General features: G+C 39.5%; 1 protein-coding gene across 2 annotated transcripts in view; it reads left to right on the top strand.

The window, feature by feature from the left end:
* LOC138001323 (vacuolar protein sorting-associated protein 18 homolog) overlaps nucleotides 1-12500 on the top strand; it is a 41673-nt gene that overhangs the window by 17082 nt on the left and 12091 nt on the right. For both annotated transcript variants that reach the window (XM_068847975.1, XM_068847981.1), the window contains exons 17-23: nucleotides 257-403; nucleotides 2077-2170; nucleotides 2957-3030; nucleotides 4897-5052; nucleotides 7309-7452; nucleotides 9657-9788; nucleotides 12497-12500. The exon at nucleotides 12497-12500 is cut by the window's right edge and continues 118 nt beyond it. In XM_068847975.1, coding sequence (XP_068704076.1) covers nucleotides 257-403; nucleotides 2077-2170; nucleotides 2957-3030; nucleotides 4897-5052; nucleotides 7309-7452; nucleotides 9657-9788; nucleotides 12497-12500 — 751 coding nt within the window. The remainder of the gene's footprint in view (nucleotides 1-256; nucleotides 404-2076; nucleotides 2171-2956; nucleotides 3031-4896; nucleotides 5053-7308; nucleotides 7453-9656; nucleotides 9789-12496) is intronic.

Raw genomic sequence — 12500 nt, 5'->3', positions numbered from 1 at the left:
ACATGATAAACAAGATGGACTCATCGTGAAATACTTAGGATAGCTCAAACTTATAGTTTGAAGTGAAGTTTTCGCCGCCCTAGCCGTAGTGGTTTCATAAACTCCTTTTTTTTTAAAGAAATTTTAAAACATCACTCGTGCCTATAAATCACGTGAAGCACTCGCGTTCATACGATCTCCTATTGTTATTTCATGGTGTGCCCATCTGTTCGATTCAGTTGCCGTGAAACATAATCGATAAGTTAATTTTCTTTAGGATAAAACGCAAATGACAATGCTGATTATGTGGTTAATCGAGCTCTATTTGAATGACTTGGGTGGTATAATGGAAGAAGAAGGTTCTGTTAAGCGCGAAGCCCTACAGGATGAATTCAGGAAATTTCTTGCTCAAACCAAAGTCAAGGTGAGTACGTGGATTGAGTGCAACCTGGAGGCCAGAGTGTGATATTTATTTATTTTTATTTATTAACTTCACCACACCGAACAAAAATACAATTACGTCTGTAAAATATTTTCCCCCTTAATGCTCTACGATTCACAACAATCAACTTCATGATGGGTTGGTTGCTGAGGCAATCCGACCATGCATTCGATCTGTTCAAGAGGGTTGCGGGTGGACGGGTAGATTGTCTCAAAGTCCTCGGAATGTCAGGATCGTAATTAAATAATAGCGCTGTTCGGTAATAATCAAACAATACTGACTTAAAAGTGTTAAGATTACTCATAGCTAATAGACGGGAATGGTTATGAAACCCCACAAATTTCTTTGTTGTAGGTTTTTGTTCTCTTTTTTGGCCTTGACCGTGCACAAAATACAATAGTTGTTTACTCCGTACTGGGGAACTAACCAATAGAAAGGTGTTGGTTACGTAATTCATGCATAGTGTATGAGCGCAAAACAAAAGATTGTGCACGGTCGTGGACTTTCCAACCTAAATCTTGGCATCTTTGTTTGCTCCTTTGATGTTTGCCGAGCTTCAAAACCAGTCCCCTCTATTAACTATGGATTACCAGAAGTAAAGTCCAATTGAGTCGCTAATAGGTTCCATGTTTTACTTGCTGTGGCAAAAAAACTATCTTTTAAACGTAGATATCTTACATCGTTTAGGAATCATGTCTTTGGTATCCAATCTTTTAACAAAAAGCAAAATGATTGTGGAGTTTGATCACTGGAAAATTTTTCGTTCTTAAGACACAGAGAGAATTATGACACCCGAAGAAGGGCCGAAAAATTTCGGGACTTTTCCCAGAGCCCTCTTTCTCAAAATCCTCGAAAACTTTTCGGTTCCAAAAAGCATTTCGTGAAAGTGAGATCTTCATCTTCTAAAAAAAAGATAACTGAACTTTTTACTAGTTGTTTTGAAGACCACAGAAAACAGTTTGATACCGTTTCCTTTTTAAGACACAAAGCGTTTTATGTCACCCGAAAGATGCTCGAAGCGTTTCGTGTTTTAAAAAATCTGACACGTTCTTTTGTTAATATGAAAGCAAAGACAACGACCTTGTTTTTTGTGATAGGGCTTGTAGCTGGTGGAGTCACTTGTAGAATCCACAGCAAAGTTAAAAAAAACATGGCCCATCTCGAACAAGGCAACCAGTCGGTTGTTTGGAAAGCAAACAGCGGAGTACAACTAAACAGTATCGGGTGTACTTCGGAAAGTTCCGAGAAACTTTCGCAGTGTATTTCGGGTCCGTAAATTCCTCTCTATCTTCAAAACACATGCACTTCTGAAGGCATGGGTTAGCTTAACTTTCATTTACCTGCTTGCTTTTTATTTTGGCGTTAGACGACCGGCTTTTTAAAATAAGAAGATATCGTGGCTTTAAAAATGGTTTTTCGGAGTTCGAAAATCGGGCCTCAGATGTCTTTACATCCTCCAATTTCGATGTATCATGGTTGTTTCTGTTGTGATTACATTTGTGTCGATTGTTTTCTGAGCGAATCCCAAGGGCCCTTACTATAGATGCGTGCCGAACCTTTTGGGAAGACAATTGTTTTGTCTTGCTTGTGCTAAACTGAGAAAGCGGCGTACAAGGCGTTTAATTTAATAACATTATGCAATTTTCTGTCTGCAGACGTGTCTTGACCAGAACAGAAAGACGGCGTATGATTTGATTGCCAGTCATGGAGACGTGGAAAATTTGATTTTCTTCGCAATGCTCATGCAAGGTTTGTACAACGTTTAAAAATCTCGCGCCAGTTTAGGGCGAGTTTCAATCGAGTGTCGTAAAACCAAAACCAAGGTAATTACCTTGGTCAATCAAAAAGGACGGAGACAATCTAGTAAACCAATCAAAACTCGAATTCACTACACGTAGCCGACACAAAGCGCGGGAAAATGTGCACGCGCGAACCACGGTTGGTTTTGGTTTCAGTTATGATTGGTTGAAAAAATGGCGCGAGAACTTTTAACCAATCTCTGAGTGAAGTAATGCAAAACCAAAGCAATTCGCTGATTACTTTCGACACTCTATTGAGAACCGCTCTATCAACCACTGAAAAGGAAAATCAAAATCAATCGCAACTTGCAGGCGCGATTTTTCCTGCGCTTCAAGCAAGTTACACGGAATTGTTACGAATTTGGATTGCTTCAAAGCGCTGTTTGCACATACAGTGCTTTGATTGGTCGAAGTAATTACTTTGGCATTTGTTTTACGACACTCGATTGAAATCTGCTCTAGGCTGTCCAATTTACCGATATATAACGAGCCTTACATTGAAAGATCTCCACGCGTATTTCAGCCTGGCGTTTTGCCGTTTGTCGGAAACGCGATGCTTAATCTCTCTCCTCGTACGGGATACGGGATACGTGTAGCCTGACAGCTCAGTCGGAAAGCAATGGTTGCTGTTGAAAACCTGTTGTAGTTAAGAAAACTATTGTTCCGCTGAATTTGCATCCTTCGTTTGCTTTTTTGATCAGTGACCACCAACTTTTATTTGTTTTGCAATTCTCAGATTTTGAACATGTAATCAGCCACCATATTCAGCATGATGACTTTCCATCGGCATTAGATGTCTTAACGAAGCAGGTATTTATAAATTTAAGTACAAGTAGAAGGGAACCTTCACTCTTACAAAATTATGACTTTAAAATGGAAGAAGTAATGTTCGCATCCAAAGTTGTTTAAGACTTTTTCAGGTAAAGCCTTTTTCAAAAAGAGTGTCTGTGTCAGAAAAAAAAGAATGACCTATTTTCACTTTGAAATATTCCCGGACACCGTAAATTTGAATTAAAAGTAACGTTGTCCGGTTTCGTATTGTTTGTGCAGTAACCGGAAGTTTATGCACGCAACGTTTCTGATCCACGGACGAAAACCGGAAGTGAGCATATTGCATTCCAGGGTAGCAGACTCTACCAGATTTTCAAACTAATCATCTCTAGTAGTGAAGAGATACTTAAAAATAAAAAAATGGTACTGTCAACCCAAGTATAAAAGAAAACAGCTCACTTCCGGTTGCCGTCCGTCATGTGCTAAAGCTCTTTCACGATAGGGCAACCGTAATACCAAAACTTTTTCAAAATGGCGGTGTCCAGGAAATTTGAAAACAAAAATAAGCTATTCTGGAATTCATTTACCTTGGATGCAAACGATTTTTTTATGAAAACAACTAGAAATCAAATTTTGAAATATTCTCCCCTGTCGTTTAAGTTTTTTTTTTATAGTAGAAGAGGTTCTCTTCAAGTTGTGTTTACTGTTACATGAAGCAGCAAAGAGAATGCGAAAGAGCAACAGGTATATTCTCTTCACACGAGTGGCATTTTTCAGTAAATTTAATCGTCATTCCCAGTCGAAAATCATGTGAAAAAGTCAAATTCATGTATTCGGTAACCTGCAATTGCGATGACCACTGACAGATTAATTGGGAAATTAAAGAATTGCGTGCGTGACCGGAAACGAGTTTTTTTGTTTTCGTTGCACGCATTGCAATATCCGGTCATCGTATGACTGGGTAACACATCTCACCAGGCAAATTACAAAATTTTATGATTCTCCCGGTATTGTTAGAAAAAGGTATTTTTAAATACCATCGTAGAAAGTTGTAAAGCATCTGTTTACTGGTTCGCTGATAAAAACAGTTTTAAATGTGAACAACTGTTCTACGATCACACTTAACCATATAGTTGGGTGAAGGTATGGGGCACGGTATGTGGACTTTGGACTTGAACTGGATATTGACCAAGAATAATGTAACATAAAAAACCACCCGAATACTGTCAATTTTAAAGGAAATAGGCTAAAATTACCTCGAAGAAAGTGTAGGCTACCCGTAGCCTCTTCTTTCATAAGAAAAGCAGTCATTTGCTATATCAGAACATGGTTAACTCGAGCCTCGCTTTATTCAACGTTCAAGTGATTGAGCTTACAACTGTAAAATGATAAGCTACTTTCTTCAAGACTATTATTGTTGTGTTGTGTTGTGAAGTCACCTGAGTTCGCAACACCGAATTCTATGGCTCGGGGTTGGTTGCACTGGAAGCACAACCTGATCTAAAAAAGTTTCTGACTCAGAGCAGTCAGTGTTTAATCCGAAATATTTCGAAGCTATCAAGACGTCTTCATCAGTCGAGTGGTTGATTTCATTATTGGTCACGTGATTGTAAACCACATGACCATTTTAGTACGTAGTGCGCTGTGTACTGGAGGTAGGTCCAGGCCCCCAACCCCATCGGACTTAATTCCTTAACGAAAAGTGCTTACTTAACCCGGCGTTTGTCCTTTTAATAGTTTACTGGTCGATATTCTTTTCATGAATCGGCTGTAAATCGCGTGTTAGAATGCAAAACACGATTCGTTCCCTAATGCTGTCTGGCCGAGAAATCATGAACTGGTCTTCGTGTTCCCTTTCTATGTTTATGTGCTCTTAGGGTCACATTTGTCATGGTTTTTTTTTAGACAGACACGGAGCTGTATTACAAGTTTTCACCAGTACTGATGCAGCACATTCCACGCCAAACAGTTAGTGCTTGGATTGATCAGAAAAGGAAGTTAGACCCACGGAGACTAATTCCTGCCCTTGTGCACTACCATCAACAAGGCAAATCGACCCAGGTGAATAGCTTGACATAGTTGTTATAAACTATGCTTTCACGCGTAAAATCTTTAGTGAAGAATATTTTACCTCAACGTCAAGTCAATATCTTGTAGATTAAGGGCGCGTTCGATTGACCCTATTCCGGAATAAGAATACGTGGAGTGATGATTAAAACGGTATGCTTGGCGCGTTTCGAAGCAGCAAGGATAATAAAAATTAGTTTAAAATAGCATTTTAGCAGATGTTTGACAATTTTAATGTGATTCTCCGTAAAAACGAAGTATTTCTAACTTATATACCATATATTCCTATTCCGGAGTACGGTCAATCGAACACACCCTAAGTGTCTTATTTAGTTGGTCATTCAACTAGGGCCCGTTTGCGTGGAAGGAGGGTGTGTACTTGGCAAAGGTTGTGTACCTCACCAGATAGATCCAGTCGCCTATGGCTTCTCCATACATTTGAGTCAGAGCGTTTTCTTTCAGTGGTTTTAAAGACCGAGCTAATTAAGGGTTGATTTTCTCGTGATTCCGTATTTGTCACTCGTGAGGACTAGAACTGCATTATTCGCAGAATTGAAAACAATCCTAACGAGCCTTTTTGCAGACCAAGTATGGAAGTTATGCTATTTTACGGGCTCCTAGAAGAACGTGGGACTAGGCGCCACTTATTTCGGTATTCAGTTTACCGTATGCGCGGCGTTGAACATAAGATGGTAAATCGCCAGCGAAGTGCGCAGCAACGAGTTGTTTGTAACCAACCTCATATCCAACAAGTTCGAATGGAGAAATTGTGTCATTGAACTGTTTCAAATCCACAAAACGACGTAAACTAACTTCATTTTTTACTCCAAAACGACTGGCGCAATCAGTTTCCATATAAGGTCATACGGTATGTGAGCTGATAACCGATGTGTAAGCCAATCAGAACACTTGAAATCGAAAAAAAGGCACTGAAACCAGAAGCACGTGACCTTGAAGCGTGTAACTTGTAACTCTTTTCCTTGAAACACAGCTGAGGATTTTAGGACGTCAATTTTATACCCAAATATGGACATAAAATAAGATCGAAGCCGCCCGCACGGGAAAATGCATGAGCTACGTTACATTCAGATAACGAAATTTTTAAACTCAAAAAATCCCAGCTCTGAGCCAGAGTTAAACGCTTCACGGTCATGAGTTACTGTTAAAACTAGATAACGAAGGAAGATCAAGAGAAACTGAAGGTCACCAACGACTCTTTAAAGATCCTATCAACAGGGATAACAAGGCGTTTACCTGCTTCATTGTGCCAGTTATTAGCGGAGTCGAAGCCGAAGGCACTTACGCAAAACACCATGGCTTAGAAAATGCGGTAACCTCGAGAAATTTTGGTTTTAGTTATGACGTCATTAACGCCCATACGCCCGTTCGTTAAACTTTTCACGTAAGTCAATGTGAGAAATGTCGCACTGCTGGAACCCGCGTTTTATGACGGGAAGTTGCGTGAGCAGCGGAAGAAAGAGCAAGCGCGAGCATGAGAAAACAGATTGCATAATGGTGAGGAAAAGTGAGTAGTTACAAGAATTTCTGAAAACAAAAACGTAAATAATTGAGGAGCTCCGCTTTTAGGCTTGCCTCAAAATATATATTAAATATAAGCACAGTTTTCCTCCCCCATGTAAACAACCCTTTAAGCCGGTAACACCAGGTTCAGCATTTATTGATGAAAAAATCATGCAGCTCTTGACCAACAAATGTTGAACTGTGTATCATGTCATGTTAAATGCCTAAATAGGCCATTCACGTTATTGAAGTTTAAAGAAAATAGAGACGAGCGCAATTCCGTTCAACGGGTTGCCATTAGATGAACAAAATTAATCAATCCTTTTTCAGCCATCAGAAGCTAATGAAAAACCGTTCAACGGTTTTTGATTAGCTGAGCTGCAATAAATATGGTTATTTCCCAATGTTGAATAGTGTGTCACCAGCTTTAAGTCGAGATTGACAGCCCGTCATTAAGGGTCAAGAATCAGCGGAGAAGGAAAAAAATGGCGGAAATCTGCGTTAAAATTGATGGAAACTGATGGTTTGACTACCTTGAGCTCACAATAATTAATTATTGCAGCGCACGTTTGCCAACTGTTGTTTCTATAAACTTATTAGTAGGAAACTCGTCATGATAAGCCTTTGCTATACCCGGGTTGTGTGCACGGTTTTTTTTTCTCCAAATTTAATTTGCTCCAGAAATAAAGAAAACTCCTCTCTCCTTATCTTTTCTCGTTTTCTCTCCAGACTGAGGAAGCTATCCGCTACTTAGAGACTTGCATAGAGAAACTAGGAAACAAAGATCAAGCCATACATAACTACTTGCTGTCCTTGTACATCGAGCAAAATGATGATTTGTCTTTATTACGGTATCTTCAGATGCAGGGGCAGGTAAGACTGAGGGCCGGTTAAAACGTAGATAGCGGCTAAAACACGTAGACGCGCCCTAAAAGGGGTCGCTTCACGCTCTGCTTTTTTGGAATTCATTCGAGTACGACTGATTATAACCTCGTCCCCAGGGCGCTTTTCCCTGGCTTTCCGTCCCACCCAAAGCCAGGGAAAAGCGCCCTGGGGACGAGGTTGGACTGATTATCCAAGATGGCGATCAACAAAAAGCGATAAAGAGACGGAACCCCTAAAAGATATTTCTTTTTCCCCTCAGATCTTGCCTTTTTGACATGCTTTTCGACAGTGAACAACCTTGCTAGAATAGTCCAAAATTAAAATGACTTAAGCGCATCAGCTAAATTTTGTTTAAATACACGGCCAGTTTTCGCTCACATCATCGACGGTCACTTTGCTTCGCTCAGTGAAAATATACCTTTTTGCATATACAGTGGCCATTTTGATTTCTATTGTTTTAAATAGCTATTATGGGATGCCCAGGGGGCAAATGCATATTAATTTGCCCCCTGAGCATCCCATAATATCTTTCGAAACAATAGAAATCAAAATGGCCACCGTATCTACAAAAAGATCTATTAACAGAGGAAATGGACTTGGCTGACTGCGAGAGCTATTACAAGTGATAAGAAAGAATTTTGTCACGCCTTTTCACAACTTTTCTAAAAGGGTGTGTTGAGAAAAAGGTGGGACAAAATTTGCAAACGGCTTTCTTTGTCAAAATTCGGAACTTTGAAGAACGGAGCCCTGGTTCTCCAAATATTCTTCCCTCTTCTAAGAAACAACCTTTTTACGTAACTTGTATGCAGACGTCTCTTACGTCCTTTTTTGTACGTGTTTATTAAATGAAACAGGGGACGTGTGCCAGTTGGCTACTTTTCTTACGTATGGCAATTACGTATGTAATCGCATGGGCTGTTAAGGATTAATTTCACTTGTATTTTCAAAGTTTTCACAAAATTTGCGATGAGGGCAATTTGGAAAACTTTGAAAATAGAAGTGAAATTAATCCTTAATTGCACGAGGACACATCGCGATTACTTGTTTATCACATCATAAGCGGCAAAATCATCGAGGGAAGACCGTTCAGTGCCGCAACAAATGACAGTCAACACGCTCCCATTGCGTTAAAGTTCAATTCAATAAATCGTTGCTGTCAACAGAAATAGCCCTTAAAATGTATTTATATGTGAACAAAAAAATAGTTTAGAATGGAAGAAGATTCTCTTGTAACTTCGCTCACTCTGGATAAGCAACTCGTTAACCAATCATGATCAAGTAATCATGCCCGCTTGATTACCAAAAGTACCCTCGTGATTAAGGAAAAATGCCCTCGGTCTTAGCCAGTCAGCATTCAGTAATTTTGCCCCGTATGTGATAATTACTGAAACAACTTATGTTATATTATCAAATTAATAATGATGAACTTAAAGTGCCCCTGTGACCAAAAAATCAATTCATATTTTTTTTTGGATTTCAAAACTATGTTAACAAAACACTAAGTGACCCACGTTTCAAGCCTTGATTTCAAAAAGACTCCTCTTTATTTTAACTGTAATTTTCCTATTTAATGGTCCGCCATTACTAACATTATGTTCTTGGGAGAGCTAGATCGAGGAGAAAATGACGTCAAAGGCTCACTAGTTTAAGAATGCAATATACGTGTGTACGCCGCAGAATTAATATGCAGCACGAGGGTTTTGGGCTTTCAGACTTTTAAACTCACGCTTTGCCTATATAATAAGCTGCGTTCACACGGTGAAATTTTAAGCTAGTGAGCTTCTGACGTCACTTTTCCCTGGATCCAACCGTCTGAGGTCCAATCGGTCAGTTTTGAACGTGAGTAATGGCGGACCGTGAAATCCAAAAATTACACGCAAAGTAAACGGCCTTTGGATAAAAATCAAAGCTCAAAATTTTGCCAGTCAGGTGTTAAGCAAATACACTTTCAAAATCTGAAGGAAAAAAGGAAGTTGTTTTTTTGATCACAGGGGCACTTTAATACGCGTTATTCCAAAATAGCCGCCTTTTTAGTATTCTTTTGTTTCCATGCAAATTGGCCCTTATGGCTTCGTATATGCTTTTGACTCCTGGATTTCCGTCTTATTTTGTATGGTTTATCCGTAATAATAAGCATAATCGAGATGGCCGAATAGCGAGAGTTTACAAGTGGTTTTTCTTTTATCTGGCAGGATCCAGAAGAAGTGTGTTACGACATGAAATACGCCTTGCGACTTTGCTCTGAACATGACAAACAACGTGCCTGTGTGCACATCTACAGCACAATGGGACTCTTTGAGGAAGCTGTTGACCTCTCCTTGAAGGTATTTAGTTATATATCAAAAGCGTCATGTTTGATACGGGCACAAAAACGTCCCATTTAAGTTAATAAGCTTGGAGCTGCGTTCCCCAGCGTTAGATTAATTCGTTGATCATCTAAGTTCATGCACGGCAGGCGAACGGTCAAGTAAACTATAGATGGAAATGGTAGAATGTCCTTACACGGCGATAAAAGTGACTGAGGCTCTTAAAATCCAGAAACGCAATAAACAGGAGATTGCCTAAAGATTGCCCGCAAGCGGACTGTAAAATTTTACAATACTCTGTATGAGCTGACGGTTGATTGTTGTACACGTAACCAAGGTGCACGCTCTTGAAGATGTCTGGTGTGAAATGGTCTGCACAAACGAGTGAATATTTGGTAGTTTCAAACGATTTCCTTCTAAGGTTTATGAGCCATTCTTTCCGTAGTTTTGGGTTGTCGGGAAACTTGAACATCTTACTTTAGACTTAGAATTGTTTGTGCAATTTATTGCAGCACAAAGCACTGAATTTTAGAAGATTTATATCCCGCACTTTTTTAGCACGCCAACAGTGATGTCACAACTATTATTTCCGATGAATTCCCGACAATTGACCTAACGACAATCAAATCAAAGCCGAAAAGAAGCACTTTCCAACATCCAATATCTCTATGATACTATACCCGTTCACTTTGAAACTTTAGAGTATGCTTATTTCGTACTTAAGCTACAATTTTCAATTAAACTTGACTGAAGAAAAAAAGGTTAAATTTTTGGTTTATTTGACCTTTAAAAGGTCTGGATCGTCATTTGGTCCAGAAATGCTTGAAATAAGATGCGTGGCCTATTTTGATATCAGCAGAACAGTCTTTCGTCAAACATGAAGGCGCGGTACCTCAGGTACATGCGGATGATTCATGAATCAACCGTGGGCAGGAGCCAATGACAAGGAGCGAACAACAGCCCTATATTCCTTTCACAGCGTTTTCACAGACAAATTTATTTGTAGATTGAATTTCCCGCGAATGAAACTCTCATAATGCCCGCAGGAGCCCTATGACCAATCACAAGAAACTAACTTGACATCATAGCGTCACCGAACCGGAACTGCCTTTGTTTTTTACGGAAAACGTATTCAAAAATTATATCGGTCTGTAAAAATGCCGTGACATACGCTAAGTATGGGAGTTGTTGGCCCCTCGGGCTCTTGCTGTGGACAAGTACAGAGCTCCGTAATAATTTTTGCAATAAAAAGCCCCTAACGGCAACGTGCCTATGCTATGTTTCCGGCGTAGCTAATCGAACGAAACCGAACCAAAAACCAATCGAGCCCAATCGTCCGATTGGAGTTCATAATCGAACTGGAACTTTTTTGTGAGTTCGATTAAGTTCGATTACCGAACCCAATCGAACTCAATCGACGCGATTGGTTCGATTTTGTTCGGTAGAAAAACAAAATGGTATACAACATTGATAAGCATTAACTCGTAGTAGAATTGGAAGGAATTCACTCTTTAACTGAGTTTTAGCTAGAGGAGCAAGTGTGAGAGCAATTGTGACCGGATGAAACTGGTTCGTGTTTCTGATTGTTGTGGTGTTCGATTATGTTCGATTGAGTTCGATTATGTTCGATTGTTGGACCGTTCGATTACCGAACGCTCGATTGCGTTCGATTGGAAAAATTTTTTTGTGAGTTCGATTAAGTTCGATTACCGAGCCCAATCGAACCCAATCGAGCGAAAAACTTCTCATCATCTTCATCACAAAAACTTCTCACATAGACTCGCTTTGAAGAGGAGGCAGACATGAACTCGGAAATGGCCTATTACGTGCATTTCTGAACAAACCTCAGCGCCTCGCCAATGGTCACTTGCCTTTCGCACGGCTTGTCGAGCTGAAACCAGGACCGGAGACAACGAAGTTTTTTTTTTAACACGACCATGCTGTTTAGCGTGAGTCAATGAGTGTTCGAAACGCATTGCGGCAATTTTTTCCTTTTTCTAACAAATTCTGCCATTTTGTAGGCTTTGAAAGTTGCGACAATCTAAGTATCTTTTGTTCACGACCGAGTCAGAAGGGGAGTGGGTCTATTCCTGATCTGACGTAACAATCTACTTTGCATGCATGTTTACAAAGAGTAACCGCAATGTAAATCAGTTTGTGACGTCACATCAGGAATAGACCCACTCCCCTTCTGACTCGGTCGTGAACAAAAGATGCTTTATATTGGGAACAATTTTTCCCTTGTTTGGCAGAGATTTTTGGGATGGCAGCACTTTGTTATGTTTCGCATGAGAAAACTGAATTCATTTGCAGTCGACCCTGGGAATATCAAATGAGCCATTAAACAAATAACACTGTTGAAATTTTCTGTCGCTCAAAAACAATTTGTGTGTATGGGTTTTTGTTTTTGTTTTTTTTTTGTTTTTTTTTTTTATCATTCAGTGCATGGAATTCCCACGTTACACCAGAGCAAAAAAACAAAATAACCAGAGCAGAATCAGTGAGTGGGCTTCGTTAGATCAAATCTTTATTACGTGTCTACATATTTAATTACACAATAAACTAATTGGGGACACCTATATACTTAATACTAAAACTATTTATAATGTATTAACATAAAAATAAACAGATCTAATCTTACACAATAAATATTGTACAACGGGACTCCCTCCTCCAAGCAATTGTCTTTACTAAAGAAGTGAATAAGAAAGAATGTATCTTTTCAGGTTG

The sequence above is a fragment of the Montipora foliosa genome, chromosome 1, assembly GCF_036669935.1.
Source record: "Montipora foliosa isolate CH-2021 chromosome 1, ASM3666993v2, whole genome shotgun sequence".
Lineage (NCBI taxonomy): Eukaryota > Metazoa > Cnidaria > Anthozoa > Scleractinia > Acroporidae > Montipora > Montipora foliosa.
The sequence above is the reverse complement of the archived record's forward strand: the minus strand, read 5'-3'. Positions and strand labels throughout refer to the sequence as shown.